This window comes from Eublepharis macularius, chromosome 4 (genome assembly GCF_028583425.1).
Source record: "Eublepharis macularius isolate TG4126 chromosome 4, MPM_Emac_v1.0, whole genome shotgun sequence".
NCBI lineage: Eukaryota > Metazoa > Chordata > Lepidosauria > Squamata > Eublepharidae > Eublepharis > Eublepharis macularius.
This window is the reverse complement of record NC_072793.1, coordinates 92,411,267-92,433,924: the sequence shown is the minus strand read 5'-3', so window position 1 is coordinate 92,433,924 and position 22,658 is coordinate 92,411,267. Positions and strand designations below refer to the sequence as shown.

The 22,658-nt window shown below is 43.6% G+C and overlaps 1 protein-coding gene across 4 annotated transcripts in view; it reads left to right on the top strand.

Annotated features, from left to right (window-relative positions):
- Positions 1 to 22,658, top strand: part of UIMC1 (ubiquitin interaction motif containing 1) — an 83,881-nt gene that overhangs the window by 45,297 nt on the left and 15,926 nt on the right. For 3 of the 4 annotated variants that reach the window (XR_008596833.1, XM_054976197.1, XM_054976196.1), the window contains exons 4-9: positions 676 to 800; positions 1,150 to 2,301; positions 6,453 to 6,517; positions 9,268 to 9,356; positions 10,806 to 10,885; positions 19,673 to 19,832. Coding sequence is in view for 3 of the 4 variants with exons in the window: in XM_054976197.1 (XP_054832172.1) it covers positions 676 to 800; positions 1,150 to 2,301; positions 6,453 to 6,517; positions 9,268 to 9,356; positions 10,806 to 10,885; positions 19,673 to 19,832 (1,671 nt within the window). In the remaining variant the exon portion in view is untranslated. The remainder of the gene's footprint in view (positions 1 to 675; positions 801 to 1,149; positions 2,302 to 6,452; positions 6,518 to 9,267; positions 9,357 to 10,805; positions 10,886 to 19,672; positions 19,833 to 22,658) is intronic. The other variant, XM_054976198.1, reaches the window with a different exon arrangement.

Genomic DNA, 22,658 nt, shown 5'->3' with positions numbered 1-22,658 from the left:
AAGCAGTCGACTAAGTGAGCCCTCCAAAGGGGTGTTTGGTTGTTCTGGTCTTTCTTATTTGAAGATCATTCTTTTCAGACTCCAGGTTGCTCTTCTAATGTTCTTTGGCACAAATTGGGAAGTGTATGGCCTGTGACCTTTGCATGGTTCTCCATGGCAGCACAAATCACAGAATTGTGACTTTATTTTAGTCAATAGCAATACTGTATGGAAAAGAACTTCATTCTGCTCTGCCAGCAAGACCATGCCTTCTCAAAAGAGTCTGTTCATGCACAGTTCAGTTTTCAAAGCCTACATCTTTTCTCCCCTGTGCTTTGATGCACGAATTGCATGTGGAAGTACAAAATGGGGGCTGCTACTGGGTGATTGTGTGATAAAATATTTCATTGTGATGAGTTCACCTCAAGAGTCAGAGTTGAGATTACAATGCCTACCCTTAACTAAATGCCCTGTCTTTGGTTCAATGATTCGATAGTGCACAAAATGCATTACTCTGCATTTAACATTGCCTGTTTCAGTTCTGAAGGTATGCAGTAAGGTAAGCTGAGAGGTAACAGCTTTGATCCAATTTAGTTTTTTCCCTGTGAAGGTGAAAGTCCCTGGGTGCCTTCAGAGAGTGAGAATTGAAAATTTGCTGTATCATTTTATTGTATTTTATTTTTTTACTCTCTCCAGAGATGACAGAAGATGAACAATTTGCCCTGGCTCTGAAAATGAGTGAGCAAGAAGCCAGGCAGTTGAACTCACAGGAAGAGGAAGAGGAAGAGCTCCTGAGAAAGGCTATTGCTGAGAGTCTCAGTGTAAGTAGGGCAAAGATATCTGGGCTGCCTAGAAATGTCCCCTTCTTGTGCGTTTCTCCCCTTGACAGAATTAAAGGAGTACTTCTCAGGCTGGAATTCTAGTCAGTTTTGCATAAGGCATAAATGTGTCAGATGAGGTGAGTCCAAGCACATTTTAAAGGTTTTATTGTGCCATTATTGCTGGCTAATGGTGAATTTCATCTTTAGCTATCTTCTTTTGTATATTTTTGTGGACATGTCCATTTATATCTTTTGCCCAGTAGAATAACAGTCAATTTGATTTAATAAATAGAAGCGTATATTTTTAAAAGGCAAATTGTGTGTGTGTGTATTTTGTTCTCCCCTCTAGAGCTGCCAGCCCTCTGATGCTTCTGCTGTAGCTGCTGTGCCTCCTCTTCCCCAGGCACCTGAGTCTCCAATGCAAAGCCACCCAGCTGGATCAGAGGCTTCTGAGGTCCTTACAGCCCCTCTGCCTCGATCTGAATCTCCTTGCTCTGATTGCAGCACCCTCTCACCCAGGCACAAAGCTGATGAGAATGGACAGACAGATGTCCCCAAGAGGCCCCTTGTAGTCCTAACGAGGTTGAGCCAGGAGATCGTTGAAAGCTCGCTGGCCTCTAGCATAATTGTGTCTCCAGGGAAGAGCCTGCCATTCACAAGATCAGATGAAGGATCTTCCTCATCAGCAGGGAGTGATTCCAGTGACACACCACCCAGTCTACAAGACCCATTCACCTTAAGTCCCACCTTTCCCCAAAGACCTCTGAGTGCTTGGCCTCTGGCACCTCGGCGTCTCTTTGCTGGAAGGTACAGCCCTTCAGAACCTGCAGGCCAGGAAATAGAAAAGCAATCTCAGAATTGTTCAGAGAGAACCCCCCTTGCTGGTTGCTCGGAAGCTCTAGTGAATGTGCCTCAGAGGCATGGTACCTTGGACCAGTACAGCAATCCCGGTTCCGAGCCTGAAGAGCAGATCCAGCACAAGAAGGCAGGACTTTCTACTGAACCCATGAAAAGGACTGAAATGCCAGAAAATGCCGCACCACTTAGCACACTTCAAATGGCAGGCAATAAGGAGGGCAACCAAGGAGAGGAACGAGACACAGTACACTATTACTGGGGCGTCCCATTCTGCCCTAAAGGAGTTGATCCCAATGAATACACCCAAGTCATCTTGTGCCAGCTTGAAGTTTATCAGAAAAGCCTGAAACAAGCTCAGAGGCAGCTACTGCAGAAGAAGAGGTTTGGGGACCCAGTTGTTCCGAATTCACGTTCTTTGAGCCAAAGTGAACGTGGTACAGAGGAGGAGGAGGCGGCGTATAGGGAGAGGAATGGAGGTGTGGATGAAGAGGAAAGAGACGATATGGAAGACAAAAAAGAACCTGAGACTGTAGCTTGGCTTCTTTCTCCAGCAAATGGAGAGCTGGACAAAAATTCAAACCAGAATGTGGCCAAGGGAGAAAATTCTGAGAGTAGAGATGAGCCAGCTAGCAGTTCCTGTCAGGTAAACTTGTTCTGCTAGCATTGTCTGTCTGGTGAATTCTGTGTGAATGATCACCTTGTTTTATGTTATGATCTTGGTCTATACAACAGACTCAGACACAAGGAAGGTTGCTGCTTTTATTGATTTTAATATTTGGGCGTATACTGTTTCTCTTAGGCCAACCATGCATTTTGTTCAAAGAGTTATCACCTAAGAGTTGTGTGGTGGTCCTGAATTAACATCTCATAGGGTCTCTTTTGGTCCTGCTCTGTCAATAAACAACAGATGGTGAGGAAGCAGCAAGCTTCTCCCTTTGCTGTGACCATTTCCTGGACGTTAGCTGCCTTAGAAAATATCTAGCAGTATATTAATCCATGCTTACAAGGTCCCCAAAACTGCTAGTGAACATGAAGTGATTGTTTCAGTGTCTAAGAATACAGCAATATGACTCACTCTAAAATACGGACTATTTACAAAGTGTTTCAGTGTAAAAGCAGTTGTATTCCTGCTAGTATTAATTTTGTTAATATAATAACTAGTTTGCCTTGACCTGCTTGGTCTCTGTCTAATATGTCCTATGATGTCTGTGTGATGTCAGAGATGGCAGAATGTGATGCAGTCTATTTAAAAAAATATTTTAGGCTGAAAACTTTCACTGCTCTGTACTATTTTTTTTTTAAAAAAAAACATGTTTAACTTACTGTTTTGTCTCTGTTGGGGTAACATCCATAAATTATACAACCTGTCCTAGTATTAGCAGTGTTTCTTAGCCCAATATTACAACTTCCTTTTTTCACTAAAACAAAAACAGCTTAACTACATTAAAACATTATTTTAGCAAAAGCTTTTGTGAATTAGATCTCACTTCATGAGAAGCATGGAATGAATAAGCATTTGCAGGCATGTTTATAACCAAAGTTACAAACAGGATGGAGAAAGAGGGGAAAATATAGGAAAGAGAAAGATCTGTTGTAAATCCTGTTGTAATCCACTCGGGTGTGGATCCCTGTCAAAGAGACTGGGACAAATGTGGGTGTTACAAAGAGTAGATTTAGGAGAGATGCCAGAGTTCCCAGTTTTTCGTGGGGTGCAAATAAAGCAAGAGTAATTTTTATGCACTGGACAGAAAATATGTGACAGGGAAAACTTGTTGATAATTTTCCTAATTGGCCTACAAAGCTGGGCCAAAAACAATTTTCTACACTCCATAGTTGCCTTAAATGCCTTTTTATTGTGCCATTTTATCACCTGCTTGACAGCCACTAGGTGTCAGTGTTTGTTTCATTTCATGTTCTGGAGGCAGCTTTTGGTCATTGCTGCTGTTTAAACAGATTGCTAGTCAGATGAAGTATTTATTGCTGCTGTATTTTAGGTTTGTGTCAGCCTTTTCCAACCCTCATTTTTCATAATGACTTCACTCCTAGATCATTGTATAACTTTATCTTCTCTCTCACTGAAGCTCAACCTTGTTGTTACTATTTTCAAGTGAATTTGATTGTTTACCCTCATGATGGAAAGATACTTAACTTGTTTTGTGATATTTATATTCTGTCTTGTAATATTGAACACTCTGAAGAAAAACTGTCATGTCTGCATTTTCTTTTAGATGCAAAAGTGCAGTTCAGCCTGTGCTGTCAGGTCTCACAATCTTGGATCCAGCAAGTCTATATTTAAACACACCTTAAAGGTGACCTGCAAAGAACATGTTGGACTTGTGCCCTCATTTTGCTTCTTTATGATAGATGGCGATGACCGGAGTGATTTTGTGTTAAAGCTGTTCGTATCTGCTTGCTTTTTAAAGGAATTCAAGCCTTTAACCTGGATGGTTTTACAGCGAGTGATGAAAATGTTGGCAGACCCAAAAGGGCCAGATACAACTGACTCTTAACACCTATTTAATACTGAATGCCTACTGAATTCTTGGAAGAAGGGATATCTGAATGTATAGGCTCAATATTCTTTCCACCACTTCCTCAAGGAATGCAAGCTTTTAGCATGTTCCTTTTAAGCAGTCTTCCAGCAAAAACAGGGAGTAATAGACTTGACATTTAAAATGGCTCTAGGGTTGTGAGAAACAAATGGGGTTGTTGAGGAAATCTGAAAACACAATTAAAATGTAAAAAGCTCAAGTTCCAACTTGCAAATATACACAAAAGTGTTCTGAGGGGTAGCATTGAAGCAAAGGCAAGGCCTCGACCTGATCTGACAATATGCTTTGCTGCAGGTACTTCTTAACTCTCTTTCCCCCCCTCCTCCACTGCATAATAAAACGTGGAGCTGATGACAGGTTATTCAAAGGCCACTTTCTCATGTTTTAAGCCTCATTTGAGCACTCCATTCTTCTTTGCCATAATTACGCACCAGTGTTCTATGTCACAGTTTCAGCACCTTTTGTGTTGACAGTAGTGGAAGTCCTGATGCATTTAAGGTGCCAGAGTGTCTAAGCTGTTCAGACCAGGCTGCTGATTCCCCCCCCCCCCCAAAACCTGTTGCTCCTGCATTACAATGGAACCATTTCTAGACTGGGGTGTTAAAATCTGTATTGTGCTTTTCCTGGCAGCTTGAACTGTTGCTGTATCTGCTTGACTATTGCATCTGCTGAGTTAAAAAGTTGTTAATCAAGGCAGTAACTGCAGTTTCCTCCAGGTCTTCCCTAGTGATTCCTCACTCAGTCCTGTTACAGTGAAATGCTGATAATACTGTGAACATGCTTGAGCTGTTTCTTTAAACTGCTTGCCCCATTGCTTTCAGGAAACATGTATCTGCCTCTTTTGGTTTACATGAACATTTTTATTTTTTAAAAAATCTCATTGTTGTCTAGAACTGGGCATAAACTAGGAATTTGGGGGATGTTATTTTATTTTTATTTGATTTGAACTGTAAATGTTTTTAATCTATTATTGTAAGCCACTTTGAACCATGAGGAAAGGCAGGGTGAACAATTTTTTAGTAAGTAAATTAATAACCATAACATCTAGTGCCACTCCATGCATGATGTAAAAACTGAGTTCCATAAGTTTTTCTTTTCCCCATTCCATGCTGTTAGCTGCTGCTTGTTCGGCGCAGGACCATTTGCAATTCAGTAACATCATACTATGTGTTGACTATCTGTAGATGTTTCAGGGAGAACAAAACATAGCAGCAGGGCATCTTGCTGTAGTGTCTCATTGTGGTCTTTATCTGTGTGCCAAATTCACTCTAAAAATAATAGTATTCTTCACAGCAAAGCAACAGCATCTTTTCCAAATCTTTATGGACAGATTTGAATAAACATCTTAATTTGCATTTTTTTTTACTGTGCCAGGTAGGATATGGTGGAGTGTTACATTGTAAGTTATAATCAGGTATTTCTTTAGTTTTCTATTTAGGTGTTTTTCCTTCTTATTTCCTTTTGAGGCATCATATCGGTAGGGATGGGGCATTGTGACATTCCAGCCTTTATGGTAGGCAACTGTGCTAAGAGTAATTCCTCACAGTGGAGAAGGAAAGGTCTTGCTTGCATGAAGGAAGTTTATAGCAGTCTACTGTACTTGGGGTTGGATAGGGATGTTCTTGTTCTAGCTGGCTGATAACCTGAGGGTTTTGCTCTCATGGCACCACTTGCTTGCTTGAGGTCTTTTGGACACCCCCCCCCCCCCAATTCTTTCTGCACTTCATGTGCAGCCTTGATCTTTGTGTTCTGGGCTTGTTCAGCAATATAATGTGGATGCTTATAAACTTTATTTCTTCCTTTTAATCCCTTTGGACTTGTAGATGTGGAGGATCCTTCAATAGTACAGGTGTTGGATTAGATGGTGACCAGGCTTTGTGCTTTCCATCTCTAGATTCTTTTTTCTCTTCTTTTTTGTTACATTAAAAAGCAGGCACGTTAAGAGAAAACAAACAGGTGAGATTCAATATTGTATTTACATGAATACTTGGACCTCTTTACAGGAAGGGGATATTCACAAATTCAAAGGATGATTTTTCAGTCACAACTTTTATGGTAGTTTGTTTATATTTCCCCACCCCCACAGATAACACATTATTTAATTAATCGTTCAGTGACTTCCATCAACATCAACAGTAATTCGTTTCCCCAATATTATAATCAGTTGGCTAAATCTGCTGCAGAGCTAGTTTAGCTGTATTCAGTTCTAAGCTCTTGGTTTTGCTGTTTTCTTTCTGCTTAGGCCTCCCAAGTGCTGTTTGCTGAAGATGTCCTTGAAGAAGGAGAGCCCATGCAGATTACACAGAGGTAAGTAGATATATGTTGGAATAGTTGGTCTTAGGGAGTGTAAGTCTGCTGCTGTGATCTGATCTATGTGATCTGATTGTGATCTTTGAAAGCTATAGCATAGGTGTTTTCTTTCTGTGCCTATAGCTAGACTAAATTGGTGCAGTATAAGAGGAGACGTACCTCATGACTACGTATGTAAGTGCTTTGAGCCTGATGTAAGGTCTTCTCTCTGAGGTAGTGAAGTTGTAACGAGAATGGAAAGGCATATTGCATGTACTGTCATTCTCACATTTTCTGTTAATATGTTTTCCAGCAGAGGAGTATGACCATCACTATCTGTGTCTTTAAAATATAAAGTAAGAAATAGCCCTTCCTGTAAAAATTAGAATGTGTGGCCCCCTCACCCCAAACATTGTCAGTCTAATCTGACTTGACCCACCAAAAGCAACAGACTTGGGGTTGTGGAAAGGTGAGCTACAGTGATGGTCTTGCATCATCTTGGCAGGTATACAAACAGCATGATAGAATTTTAAGCATAAGGTGTGTGTGTACACATGCATGCGCGCATGCTTGGATCTTTGAAGAGGCAATAATAGAAGAAGAGACCAAGAAAGCCTGTTGAGTATTTGTAGGCAGTGCATTTGACTCCTTGACACAGCAGGCAATGCTCCAGGAAAGCCAATTTTAGCATGAGCAAGTGGCATGTATGGTGAGGGAAGGTCCAAAGCCTGTTTACTTCAGATGATTCATGGAATAATTTGCTAAGAAGTCCTCAGTATTTGTTGTTTAGCCACAAGGCCAACTGTGAGAAGTGACTTAATTCTTTGGTTAGTTTCCCCAGGTTTTATAATTAAAATGCTGTTGGAATGGGGCCACAGGTTTTTCTCTACTTGATATCCTCTCTTCTCATTGATCTAACAGCATTTTAGCTAAATGCTGAGTGAGGGAGCAGACTGGCTAATGCAATAGCTCTTCCCACCCTGCAGTGGGGCAAGCACTAGTGTGTACATAGCTTAATAAAAATGATGTCACTCTCACCATTGTGCTCAAGATGAGAGATCCAGTAGTGGATCCCCTTCTTGCTGTCAGGAAGTTCTGGGAATGAGCAGGAGGAGAGACACAATATCCCTTTTTCACTAGGGCTTAATATTTCAAGTACTCATTAGCCAGAGTTTGACTTGGAAAAACCCACCTAGCTACATCCAGGGATATCATTCATATAAGCAACAAGTGGCAATGCCCCTCTATCCTTCAAGCTTCTTTCATTTCCTCATCAGATTAGTCTTCTGGTTCCATTAGCCGTTGTGTGCATTTTTCAAGGCATAAGCAAGGTTGATGAAGTGCAGTGCACTTGCCAAACTGTGGCCCTGGGAACTTCATGATGCAGCTGGCTGTTGCCCTCATCAGGCCTCTAGGATCAAGATTGACCATTACATGCTGCGATATCTAATTTCATCAGACAGCACATTTGCATCAAGATGATAGTGGCGGCAGTATTTTCAGCTTTGTGCATGTTACATGTGACCATCTGGCAACCGGCAGTTTGCCAGAAAAGCTCTGTACTGGGCAAAGCACAAGCACCCTGGACAGCGGGCTTCAGATGCCGTTTGATTCTTATGCCAGTGGAGTAATTTTGGAAGCAGCATTCTCCAAAGACATTTTCCTTTCCCATTTTCTGTGGGCCACTCAGCTTTTTTGCTTCTTGAATTGTGCAAAGTATACTAGATTGAGATTTTAATAAATGATTATATGCGTTGTTACTAGGAGATAGTGGGTATAGCAAGCAATGTGGTTTGACTTCAAATTGATTAGCCCATTTTATAAATGTCATAGCAAATTGTTTAGTGTGAGCCTTTTGAAGTAAGTCTTGATGGTTTACACAGAGTAAGCTGTGCTCAGCTTGGGCTCATAACAAATGCTTTGAGATGGTTTATTTAGTGAGAGAGAGAGAGAAGTCACTTGTGGTTTCCCATCAGGATTTTGTTATTTATCATAAATCTGTGGTGGCTGTTCCCTACTCTCAGCGGCTCATGGTTTAGTTTAATAAATCTTCTCTTTTGTCAGTATAGGGATTCATGTTTTTCAAGTGAGTACTTGCATACTTGATCAAACCAATCAGAAAACTACACAGAACTCTGAGGATGACAGGACCAATGTCACATCAGCTCAGCCTATGTCTTCCTGTGTGATGTGGAGAGACTGTGCTTTGCAGGGAAAATGGTAGCACTGGAAGGTCAAAAGAGAGGAAGCCATGCACAGTTAAATGCTGCATAAAAGAGATGCTTGGTTTGTGTTGTCAGGACTTTGCTGTAGGGAAGCTTTGAGTTGTGTCAGATCCCTGCTGCCTTAGAGAGCCGTGTGCAGTGATAAAAAAATTAGCAGTAAAAGATGAGAGAAAGAAGAGTTCAGTATCAAGCAGATTTCCACTCCTTCCTGCACCATGGAGTTCCTTACTAGGGATTACTTTGCTCTGTTACCTGCCATATTCCTGTGACCAAGAACAGAAAGCATCAAAGGAGGATTTGCAGATCTGCATAGATATTCTTACTTCTCTGGAATAGCACAATGACCCTTTTCTTTTAGAAAGTCATTCTGGAGAAGAAGAATTCCTCCTTAGTCATGTTATTTAGGGTGGCTCTTTCAAGACTGTGTGCCTTGTCTGTATTCTGTCCTGCTGATTTTCTTGCATAAGAAGTGCTCCTAAGACAGCAGCTGACTTTCGGGCCTGCATGTTTTTACACTGGTTCTATCTGTTTGTATCTCAATAGCATTTCTGCCTTGACTCCTCTGGACAGTAGGAGAAGCCCAGACGTTGTCACTGAGAATCGTGCTGAAGAGGAAATCACTGTTTGTCCTGGTATGAGCTGTTGTGATTCATTTGATTTTGAGGAAGGAAGGCAACAGCCTCCTCTAGCAGACAAACCTTGATGGATTTTAAATCATGAGATCTCTTATTTCTCAAAGTGGTGTGAGCACTGAGACAAGGCTGGTAGCTTAAGAAAACATGAACCTGGTTCCTTCCATTCCTATACTTGTGTGCCTTGTTGCAGCCAACTGGAATCTCTATCCTGCCACTTTGGCAGTAACATTGATGAAACCAGTCGTCCTTAAGCCTATTTCATACCAGCTTCCTTGGAATTGCCTCCCTTGTGGGACTTAAAAGCAAATCCTGGCAGCTCACCATCTCTGCCATCTCCCTTTCCCATTTTTTTATTGGCCTCAGATGCAGGATGAGAATGAACTCTACCAGCTGAGCTGCTTTGTTTTGTCCCACTAACACTTATGTAAGTGTTTTATAACAGTTCTTATTTCTTCAGGTAGCACACTGGGACAAGAATACTTGCTCTGGTCTTTTAGAAATGGAACACACAGTTTCTTCCTTCCCATTCTCATGTCAAGCAAAGGAGGATTCCTTTGCCACCTTCCATCCCCTATAGTAATATGCTTGTGGAAGCTACAGTAACTATGGCTACTTGAGCATCAGATTCCAGGGATGCAAACTACTGCTAACCATTGCTTAGTGAGAAGCCTGTGGCCCTCACACACTAGTTGTGTTGAGAGTATCTTGAATGATGCCTCTCTCTCTCTCTTTTCATTCAAAGCAAATCAGTCGTACAGCAATGCTTACAAATCTCTGTGCCTTCAGCATACATTTTCAAAACTCTGCTAGGGGAAAGGAATTTTCTTATATTCAGTAAGCACGAAAATTGTTCAAGGTTAAATTGTTCTCTTTGAGACCCAATCTGGTTTTGAATTTTTTTTTCTAAAGCAAGCTTTTTCAGTGTCACATCTGGTACAAAAACAGGTTTAATTGAGAGGTTCCCTGCAGGAGTCTGGATGAGGTTTTCATTGTTGGTAATAACTGTGGGGTGGGGGTCTAAGGGTATAAAAATGAAATACAAAGAGTAAGAAAGCTGTATTAAAAAAGTAAGGGGCTTTGTTGCCTTTTGTTGAAGTTGGAGAGCTTTGCTGTTGCATTGAACCATTTACCAACAAACACCTAGCCTGGTATACAGTCTGCGCACCCTATTGATTCCTGCTCCGCATTAAGCTACAGAGCAGCGGTGGTTTTAGCCACACACTGATGCACTATAGCTTTAAACTTCTGCTCTAGCTATGTTGTTGCACGTTGTCTGCTAACATTTGTGACAAGTCTAAAAAATGTTTAGAAACTGTGAAGACACTGTAAAGCAAATGGGATAAGTTTTATCAGCTAGTGTGGAATGTGCTGGGGGGACCATGAGGGGGGCTTGTGGAGAAGGGGGAGGGGATGAGCGGTTGTTAACACGGGAGGCTTCTGTTGCAGAGACCCAGCCGAGTCCATCACAAGCTATTGAGCCCGAGAGCAGAGAAATCCATTCATCCAGCAAAAATATCTCTCTGCAGGTAAGTAAATCCCTAAGGGATAACAGCCAGTGAAGCGTCTGGAATGCAGAGTCTCGTTTCCTGCCTGTCTTCCAAAATGAGCTGCTGTGCAAACTGTGCAGCCTCCTAGGAAATGTTAGTGCAGGAGTCTGTGTGTTTGTGTGTGTGTATTTGCTTTAGGTCTCCTGTCATTCTCCCACCCTTTGTACACAGCTCCTCCCAGTAATTTCTGTTCTACCCTTTCTGTGGCCAGGGACTGCAAACCTGACACTTTCATTAACTGAAGGGGAGTGCAGTTGACTCTTTCACGTTTGTCATGTTGCATGCAACACCTGTCAGTGTGCTCCTTAGGTTGTGTGATATCCCAAAGGATATTTCTGGGCCCTGCTAAGAAAAGTCACACACACCCTGCCGCAAATGTCTGAATGAACAAAGCGTTTACAAGCATGTTGGATAAACTCTGATTTGGTGTGTGATTAAACTCTCGGGCTGAGACTGTTGTGTCCTTTTGCAAGAAGGGTGCATGCAGTGTGTGAGAAGCCTGGGCAATGGCCTAAACATTGCTTCCTTTTGAAATATGTGTTGTGCTTATGTGGGTCCTCTGGCTATTAACTTGTCCAAAAGTTCACATCTTGTCTCTACCAGAGAGTCCATCATCCTTGGAGGTCTGATTGATTAATCCCAAGAGAGGCCTCTCTTGCTTGCCTCTTCACTGAGTATTGTCTTTCCTGTCTCATCACACTTGTGCAGCGGTTGTCATACAGCTGTCACAACAATGGCATCTGATTTCAGTTGCGGTTTGGGGTGGGGGGGGGAATAATGCCCCATTCCCTCTCAGGAACTTCATAGCTCAGGTTTTTTTTAACAGCATGCCATCGATTTGCAAGGTGTTATGGCTGAGTGGGACTGTGCAGCCACTGAGCTGGCATGCTCTCACAGCCACTGCCGTTTGCCTGGGGTTTATAGAAGTGCAAGGGGCCCCTGTGGTAGCCAGGACTTATGCAGTAGGCTGTTGTATTTGATGAATGGCTCCCAAGTGGGGTGTTTCTCTTCAAGCCACTTCCCTGGCAGGCATTCAGCAGGTAGTCAGGATGACAAAATGCCCTCTAAAGAAGGCAATAGCCCTTTGGCCTTCTAGTACTAACCTTGTAGAACTGAAAGGCTCTAATAATGTGGCTGGATTTGAACCTCGGCCCTCCAGACAAAGATCAAAAGCACCTTGTGTCATCTGGCTGAGTAGTTAATGAGAGGTGAGCCATACAGCAGCCTGCTTCAGATTTTCTGTTCAGCGAATGCTGTCCATGTGGATTCAGCCTCTGCTGACCCACAGGAACAAACCCTGTGTGAGCGAAGGAGGCCTCAGAATGCTCAAGGCATCTCTTCTTGCAAGCAGCGTGGGCTGGTGCTACTTTCCCCTTTGCCGGGTGGGCAGTCAGTCATGCAGGGAAAGGCTTCTCTCAGCCGTTCTCCCAGGGCTTGTCAAAAGTCATTTGGTGAGGAGGGGACTGATGAGTGTTGCTACACAATGCTGCATTTACATTTACAATGAGTTATTTACTGTGGGAGTATAAGCAGTTTATTTGGACACCTGGTATTTGCAAAAGATGTGATTTGCACGGCTGTGCAAAGTGGAAATGGGAAGGAGCAGAGAGCTCTTCACATCTGGGTACGTGTCATCTTATTAGGGTAACACCGATTTGATCAGAACTCTTCATCTTTGGCATGTTCCGTTCTGTGCTTGGCATGTCTTCATGACACACTGCCGCATAATGGCACTTAACGAGATGTAGCAATGCTAAGATGTGAAACGCCTGGGATGAGGCGGTGGTGTTATAGTAGCTGCAGTGTAGATGAATGGCCGCAGAACTCTCAGTCCAAGTCTTCCACTTTGGAGTCTGCTCTGTTTTATGGGAAAGGATTTTGTGTAGGATTTAACTGTGGAATTGTTGATGGTCCCTGCAGTTCAGTGCTGATCACCTGTCAGCAGGGTGGCACATTTGAGTGATTTTTTTTAAAGGACCAATCCAACACACCCCCATGCATGCAAGCAATTCTCAATCAGTCAATGAAATTGGGCTTTTGCTTGACAATGTAGATTCTATAATGAAGCTGCTAAGCAACAGGCCTACATAATGGAGACCACTCATAAAACAAAAAAAAATGAAGCAAGCCTAAGCAGTCAGGCTATCTCTTCCTTGGAACTGTGCAGTTATAAGGACAGAGATGACAATTTCCCACTGTTTATATTTTGTGTGTGTGTGTGTGTGTGTGTGTGTGAGAGAGAGAGAGGGGGGGGGAAGAGAACCTGCATACCTCACCCCAATAAAAACCACCTATCCCGAATTATTTCCCATAGGCTCCATCTAGCTGGTTCAATATTTAAACAGATATTTTAATGGTTCTGGCAAATCTCCTTTGCTTTAAAGGTTTAGGATTTTTTGTTTGGTAGGCTGACATTATGTAGAAGGCTTCTAGTATTAAGCATGAGACAGCAGTAGCTGGCCTTCTGCCTCTTAAAAGCATGAATAGTTTAAGGCAGAGGCTCTCCATTTCAGAGGGAGAAACACACTGTGACGATGAGGCTCTGTTGGAGATAAAAAATTGAGTGAGCTTAATGACATGCAGATAATAATTCTTAACTTTTTATCCCACAAAAAAGCCAAAAAAGAGCTCTGGTATGTTTTCTTTCATCTTATATCCCTGCTACAGAACTAGGGCTGATCTAGTTGAATTCAACATGCTTCTCCAAACCAAGCCCTGAGGTGACATTTAACACTGAAGAGAAAAATAACCAGGATTCGTATTTGAGAAGTGAGAGAGGTATAACCAAAGCAGTTGCTATAACTGTGCTGCATATTTGTCACTGAAAAGCCCTTGTGGTGTAGTAAGTGTGTTGCACTTAGAGTAGGGAGGCTTAGGTCTAAATCTTCTTCGGCATGAAGTTTACTTGGTAGCCTTGGGCAATATACTGTTTCTCTGCCTAACTCCTTCACAGGACTGTTGTAGAGATAAAATGAGAGAGACCCATATATTTCACCTTGAGCATCCCAGAGGAAGTACAAGTATTTTATTATTTATTTTTATTTCATTAAATTTATAACCCGCTCTCCCTGCAAACAGGCTCAGAGTGGGTAACAACAATCAAAATCACATTAAAATCCATTAACTATATTAGCTACATTAAAACATTAAAATCATAAAAATCAGTACAAAAGGCAGCAACTTTTAACACAACCCATATGCTGAAACCCGATCTAGTACATCCCATGGTATGGGTGATGGAATGCCTGTCAGGTGGGTTGACAGATGAACGGGAGGAGGAGGCTGCGTTTTCCACTCAACAGGAGACTAGCTAAAAAGGAACCACCCAGCCCCAACCTCAGTCATATGCCTAGCGGAACATCTCTGTCTTGCAGGCCCGGAGGAAATATAGTAGATCCTGCCTTGCCCTGGTTTCCACTGACAGAGAGTTCCACCAGGTGGATGTCAGGACCGAAAAAGCCCTGGCCCTGGTCACGGCCAGACGAGCATCCTTGGGGCCGAGGATCACCAACAGTTGTTTATCAGTTGACCTAAGTACACTCTGGGGAACCCTGAGAGGCAGTTCCACAGATATGCTGGTCCCAGTCCATTAAGGGCTTTATAGGTTAGAACCAACACCTTGAACCTGGTCCGGTGTTATATGCATCCTATATGGTATCCTCCTAAGGACACATGCACCCACATTCTGGACCTGTTCCAACTTCTGGACCAGACCCAAGGAAGCCCTGCATAGAGCGAGTTGCAGTAATCTAATCTGAAAGTGACCGTTGCTTGGATCACTGTCATTAGGACATAGGTTGAAAGGTAAGGGACAAGCTGCTTGACCTGTTGCAGATAGAAAAAAGTAGATCTGAAAACCGCAGTGATCTGGGCCTCCATTGATAGGGTAGCATCCAAGATCACCTCCAGGCCTCTGACCGCCGAAACAGGAGCAAGTGATGCCCTGTTGAGGGTTGGGAGCTGGATTCCTGTCCCTGGCAACCCACGACCCAAGTGCAGGACCTCCGTTTTCGTAGGATTCAATTTCAGTCGACTCTGTTTCAACCATCCAATCACGGCCTCCAAAGCTCCAGCCAGGATATCCATCCATCATCAGATACAACTGGGTGTCATCTGTGTACTGATGACATCCCAGTCCTAAACTTCATACCAACTCGGCAAGGGGATGCATATAAATGTTAAATAGCATCGGGGAGAGTATCACCCCCTGTGGGACACCACACACCAACTAGTGGCGTGATGATAGCTTCTCCGCTAGCACCACCATCTGTCTCCAACTGTGGAGAAAACAGACAAGCCACTGCAAGGCAGTCCCTCGTATCCCCACATTCGTGAGGCAGTGAGTCAACAAATCATGGTCGACTGTTTCGAACTCTGCTGTAAGATTCAATAACACCAGCAGTGCCGACTCGTCTCGATCCAGGTGCCTACGAAGATGGTCTGTGAGGGCAATAGTGCCGTCTCCATCCCATAGCCAGGGCAAAAATCGGACTGAAATGGTTCAAGGACAGAGGAATCCTTCAGGAGAACCTGCAGCTGTTCTGCCACTGCCCACTTAATCACCTTACCCAGAAACAGAAGGTTCAAAACTGGGCAGTAATTGGCTGGATCAGTGGGGTTCAAAGTAGAGATCGGCACGAAATGGGGAAAAAACAAAATGAGAGTTCCGTGTTTCATCACATTCCACAAATCACGAAACATGAACTTCCACAAAATTGTCCTGTTTCACAATATGATTTGTTAGTTTCATGATTCATTAGAACCTAAGGCACTTCAACGGCCCCCTTCATACCCAGAGAGACTGGGCTTGGGGAGAGGGCCCCAAAACCACCACACAGACACCTGCCCAGGCGGGAGAGGTGCACAAAATAAAATCAAAGGAAACAACAAGAGAGTGAGCCCTCAAAAGAGCAGAGAAAGAATTAAGAAGAAACAAAGACAAGCAAAGAAAAAAATAAGAGAGACCTTAGTCAAGCTAGGCCCCAAAGCCAGGCAAAGGCCTGGGTGGGGTGGAGGAAAAAAGGCGCCCTCACTCAAAGACCTTCCCAGCAAGGCCAAAAGTTGAAAATAAGAGGCTTTTCAGTCTTTTTTAAAGCTGCAGCAGCCAAAAGCTCAATTCCACTCTCTCACTCCAATCCCAGCAACAGGTCCTCCCTCTCCCTCTGTCTACTGGGACCGAAAAGCACAAGGCAGAGAGTTCTGCCTTAGCAGAACAGGAGGTCTGTAGTTAGCGGACAGACCTGCCTAACAGTGTTTGGAGGGATGAGATTGGTGTTCCCATGGCTGCAGAAGGCCCATCTCCTCAGTTGCCTAGGGGATTAACCCCCCTGCTCCTTGATGTATAGGGCAGAATGGAAGCTCTCCAGTTGGCAAGGAGAGCTGCCTATCAAGGTTATGTGGGCTAAGATTGGGGTTTCCAATGGAAACAAAAGGTCTGCAGACATTCCGGGCCTATGTTGCCTAGGGAATCAATAGATCCGCACCAGCCTGTCTAGCATCATGAATCGTTCATGACTCGAACGAATCAGGCCAAAAAGTCATGAATTTTGTGAAAACCGCGTCCCCGCAAAACATGTTTTGCAAAACTTGAATTAGCTCGATTCGTCATGAAATTTGATTCATATTTCGATTCGTGCCCATCTTTAGTCCAAAGATGATTTCTTCAGGAGAGGTCTCACCACAGCTTCCTTTAATGCTCCAGGGAAAACTCTGTAGCTGAAGGATAGATTAACAGTGGCCTCCAGAGGGGCCTGCATCCCATCAGCGCTGGCTTTCATCAGCCATGATTGGCAGAGATCCAGAGGGCACGTGATGGGCCTCAGCGCCTGCAGGGTTCTGTCAACCTTGTCCTGAGAGAGTGGACTGAAATGATCCAATATTGGCCTAGAAGACTGCCAAGGGCCCTCCATTCTTGTTTTATATCAACTGTGGTTGGTTGGTCATGGTGAAGAGACAAAATTTTACCTGCAAAATAGCTCCCAAAAGCCTTACAGCCAATTCCCAAATGTACAATTTGGCAGTCTCCATGGCTCTGCCACACTTGCTCCAGCTGTCTCATTTTCCACTTCATCTGGCTTAGCTCCTTTGTATACCAGGGAGCCCACCTGATGTGGGAGCGGGAGGGTGACCGGGGGGGGGGATTTTGTCAATGGTTTCGGAGAGACAGAGAGACCAATTCTCCACCAGCTCATCTAACGAATTGCCAGGAGGCATTGAATCCTGCAGAGCATTCTGGAAACCCGTTGGATCCACTAGTCTCCACAGGTGAGCTTAAATCAGCTCGCCAGACAAGCCTTCAGGACAAAGTGGTCCAACCATGGTACGGCTTCAACTATGTCTAGGTCCACATGAATCTCCATTCCAAAGATCAGATCTAATGTGTGGCCCGCTTGATGCGTGGCAGCTGATACTAATTGGGAGAATCCCAATGCTGCCATGGAAGACACCAGGTCCGTAGCCTGTAAAGAGGTAGCATCATTGACATGGACATTGAAGTCTCACAGAACTAAAAGCCAAGAGTGTTCCAAAGCCCACCCCATCACAACCTCCAACAGGCTCGACGGTAGCAGCTGGTGTGCTAGGCAGTCAGTACACCAGACAGATAGCGAAACTCTCCTCACCATCCCACGTCGAGCCTACACGGTCAAATGCCAGCAATCTTTGGTGCAGGGAGTGGCCTGAAGGAGAAAGACTCTCAAATGAGTATCTCCCCCCTCCCCCCAGCCATCCGTCTGGGACTGGTAAAGGATCAGAAAACCAGTCCTTCATCAGTCCCAACTTACCACGGGATGTCAGTTCCTTCAGGACAACTATGATAGACATGTTCGACTAACGAAGTCAGGACTACCTGCTTCTCTTTCTTATCAGAGTGTACTTTTCATTGTGTTTAGATGCATCCATGGTCTATCAAAGACTTTAAAAGTATCAACGGTCTATCAAAGACTTTAAAAGTAACCTCTTAATTCATAACAGAACAATCCAGGTTACCAGCTGCTAGGGACAAATAACTGGGCTTGCTATTTATGCCTGTTTAAGACATGTGCCCTGGGACAGTTACAGAATATTGAACTTCATGGATATGGGTAAAAATGTAAGAAGAACCTTACTGGAGCAGGGTAAATGGTCCATCCATTCCAGTGTCCTGGTTCCAGCAGTGGCAAGCCAAAATGCTGTTAGGAAACCCACAATCAGGGCATGAAGACAATACCCTTCCTCCCTTGCTTGTTCCCTTGCAACTAGCTTAATGCTGTGAGACAGTTATTTTGGAGGGGGTGGGGTGGGGCTATGTTCTTATCTTTCTCCATTTTCTGCCTCAGCAATATGACATCCAAGTAGCAATAGTACCAAGAAGTAATATTGCTTGTTGGCTGATAGAGTTTTGAATAACTTGAGGCATGGCAGGCAATTTTGAAGGTTTATTCTGGGAAAATAGACCATAAAATCAGGCATGTAAGAAAATAAACCTAAAACCAGCATGTTCAATTAGCTAAAATGTAACTTAGCTGTAGATGTCAGTGCAGGAATCTTAGTTAACAAAATTCTTCGAAGCTGTCAATCCATCTGCAACTTTGTCAGATAATCAGCTCAGTAGTACAACATTAGCTTTGCATGCAGAAGATCTCAGGTTCAAGTCCCGACAACTCCAAGTTTAAAAAATCTAGTTGGAGGGGATGGTAAGACCTCTGCCTGAGACCCCAGAAAACCACTACCAGTAAGAGTAGACAATACTGACCTTGGTAGACTGTGTCTGATTCAGTGTAAGGCAGCCTCCTCTGTTCACACAGCAGTTGTCAGTCTGGATTTTAAAGAGATATTAATCAAGTTGCTGTGTTTCAGGAACAAAATATGCCCTCCTTGATGATAGGGAGGACTCCTGGATGCAGGTGTAAATTCCCTTTCTGAGTCAGGTGGCTTTAAAGAAGCTTTTTGGCTACATTTCAAATAGAAAAATGTTTTCCCAAATGGATTTGATCCCAGCAGGAAAGTAGGAAAGGAGAAAAATGCAAAGGGAGCCCCAGTCTACAAGGAACCAGTTGTATGGGCGTGCAGTCCAGGTGCTAGTTGCTTTACATGAACATTTCACTGCACTGGATTTCGCAATGTGATAATACAACTTTTGGCTCTGGTAAATGTGCCATCCTATAAATGGCTGTGTTTTGGTCAAAAGGCATACCAAAATTAATATTCAGACCTGTGTAGATCATCTCCATCACACACAAGCGCACATGCACCTCACAGCTACAGTGCACAGCACGTTACTAGGCAAAACCTTCCCATTGTTTCAAGTTAGCTATAGCAGTGAGAAGAATGATCTCATTTGACTCTCCAAGAGAGCGTTGTCTGCAAGTAGTGCTGCTGCTCTTGACTGGGTGCTTGAATTCTATGTCCGTTTTGTTTTTTGCTTGCTGATGTTCTCACTTTCGCCATTAAAGATGTTTTATGTTTTCCTCAGAGAGGCACAGTGACAGCCCAGGTGATCCTTGCCTTAAATAGAGTACATAGCTCTCCAGGGGAGCCTCTTGGCGATTTTGGGAGGATGCGATGCCTTTGAAGAAAGTGTTAGCTATTAGTGCTGTAGTGCTCACTCATCAGTGCACAGTTCCAACATCTGACCTGATCAGTGGGAATAAAAAGTACTGCTAGAAGTGAAGTGCAGAGCCCAGGGATGGTCAGAAACCGTAGGGAGATCAAGAGAGTGAGGTCAACCATGAAGAATTAACCTTGCGAGAAGACCAGCTTGACTTATATCTTACACTCTGTCCTCAGGCTGATGAAGATGTTGGGGAGAGTGTGACTGCACCAAGCCTTCCAGCTGATGGTGCAATCTCATGTCCATTGTGTGATCGCAGATTCCCTGTTTTGGAAATTGAGCGACATGCCATGTATTGTAATGGCACAGGAGAAGACGCAGTGGAAGATGGTCCAGGTTTGTGAAATACCTGCTTTGCTTGCCAGCTGCTCATAGCAGTCGTATCCAGTTCCTGCCCCTTCTAGCAATTCTTTGTATTTGTTTGTTGGGGCACTAGTTAGAATAGTCAGTATCTTGGCCAGCTTCAGAAAGAATCTTGAAATTGGAAAGGTGAGAATCCAGTGTGCTACCTAGTCTAGTATCTTACCCTAAAACTGCATATTATTTTCTTTAAAGAAATTGCTGATGTACGTGTATGTCAAATGATCAGATCCAGGTGTGGGGGAGTATCTTGGAAGTGGGAGGCTGGAGAAAGACTGGCTGAAGGCCTGTAATTTGGCACAGAGGGAAGACTGAGTGGCCTCCCTCAATGACAATTTGTCCAAACTGAGGGAAGGTAAAGTGGTCTGGTCTGCAAATGGAATGAATGAGATGGGAATGACGCCTATGATGTCGAAATGGATTGTCTCACTTCGAACTGCAGGTTGTTACCACTCTACTAGCTCGTTTTCCTGCATGTATAAGCCAGGCCAGAGGTTTTTTTAAATTCCAATGGCACAGGATAGGTTGCGATTACTTGCAGGTCAGTGGCCTTAAAAGTATAGGGAGACAGTGCCACATTTGCCGGGCTTTTGTTTCAAGTTTGAAATAGATGTCCCATTCCCGCTGCAACACACTGGAGCACCTAGGTCTGCAGCTTACCCGCCAAGTTTTATGATTTTTTTTCAGCACAGCCTCCATCATATTCCCCATACCCTGTTCCCAAGGGTCCTGACCCTTGTCTGAGCCCGCTTGCGGGGAGGGCGGAATACAAATTTGAAATAAATAAAATAATTAAATAAATAAGTCTAGACAGGCTGCTGTTTCACATCTACAGTTTACACCTGGACCTGAATACACTAAACCTCTTGCCCCTTGCTTCTAGTTGTCACTGAGAAGCCTTGTCTGCAGTCCGGGCCTCCTTTTGCCTCCATACACCATTCTATCTTTTTCCATCCCTCCTGCTGGAAAGGGGTGCCAAAGCAATGCTGCTTAAGGAAAGGCCTTCCCATCTGCTACTAGTGCAAAAGCACTGCTCACTGTAAAGCATTTTGCGAGTCAGCTGCTTAGAGGTGCTCAGTAAGGAAGTAAAGAAAGCTTTAGCTGGTATGAAGAAAATCCTAACTCCTTTCACTTCCATACTGACAAAGTAGCCCTTTGGAAGAGAAGGCTTCTCACTTATAATTGTTCTTGTAGCTGTTCAGCCAGCAAAATGTGAGGAAAGGCTCTTGGATACCCCAGAAAATACAGTTTTGGACAGGTTGAATATGTACATATAAAGATTGTTCACTATTAATGATCTACCTCTCATAACATAACATTTTTGTATTGTAATTAACAAGAAAAGCAAACCAGTTGATCTACAAATGCTGTGGTTTTATATATAACTATTAGTCATTATATGAAATCAAGTGACGAAAGAGCTCTTGCAGTGCATGGCCTTTCCTTTGTTAAGGCAGGAGTAGAAAATTTGATCAGTGCTGAAGACCACATTTGAAATACATTATAAGCCAGAGGGCCATTGCCAATTTGCATATTTAATGGCATGTGATTAACATAATTGGCATAGCTTTTTTTGTTAGTCTTGTCAAGCCAAGCTGCTATAAATTATTAGCAGGCATTATTCCTATTCTGAAATAGTTGCCCTCAAATGTGAAAACTTGACTCAGCTGTTGAAAAAATCTTAATAAATAGCATTAGAAATCAAGAACATTAAACGCAATGAACTTGAACTACTTTTTACATGTTTGTTTTTGATCATAAAACTATTTTGCCATTACTTGTGTGAATCTCTTTGCAGCCATGAGGTATGGAGCTTTATAATGAAAAAAAAGTTCTCCCTCTGAGGAGGAGGACATCTTGATGGGTGATTCCCACCCTCTAGTCAGGGAGTTAGGAACAAGTTTTCTACTTCATGTCTTCCTATTGGGAGTCAGCCTTTCTTTCAGTTTCATTCCTGCCTCAACAGGGAGAGCAGCTTCATCCGTGTGCTGCCTTGCCTTTCAACTGTTTTTCTTCCTTTCCTTTGCTTCTGCTTTTCAGAACCTGATTCTTGCCTTGCTTACTCCTTTCTACTCTACCTCCTTGCTATTCTCTTTCTCCATGCACGCCTGCGAGAAGGCTTGCAGGGGAAGCTTTCTACTTCCTTCCTTCCTTCCTTCCTTCCTTCCTTCCTTCCTTCCTTCCTTCCTTCCTTCCTTCCTTCGGCTGTGGTGGCCATTTCATGGCAAGACAGAATCATGGACCAGCAGAACATGTTCTTCCATTACAATAGGATTCCTCTCCGAAGGAGAGTTGTAAGCCCCCCTCACCACTGCTTCCCAGAGACAGTGGGGCAAACTGCGAGGAAGCTGCAGCTGCGGCCACTCATATTGCGAAGAGACCAGAAGTGCAAAAAGCACTATTCTTCCCTGAGCAAAGGAAACACGGAGCCATTTCTGGCCTTGCAAATGAGGACAACATTGCCAACCAGCTGGGAGGCAGCTATGGAGTGGATTTCTCCACATCCTTAAGCCAATCTAATGGCGTAAGACCCAGTGCAGGGCAGCCAAGCCGGTCTGAGATTCAACGATAATTCGTGCCTCCAGAGCCCATGGTGAACAAAGGAGGGCTACTTGTGAGTAATGCGATGAGATCAGGACCCACGGTAGTACCTCAGGGATTCCTAAATGTCATTAGACAGATTTTTTTTTTTTAAAAAAAAAACTAGCTTATTTTACCTCAGAAAACCACGTCAGCCATTTCTGGCCTTGCCAATGCTGGCAACCTTGCCAACAGACCAGAAGGTGGCTGCGGAGTGATTTC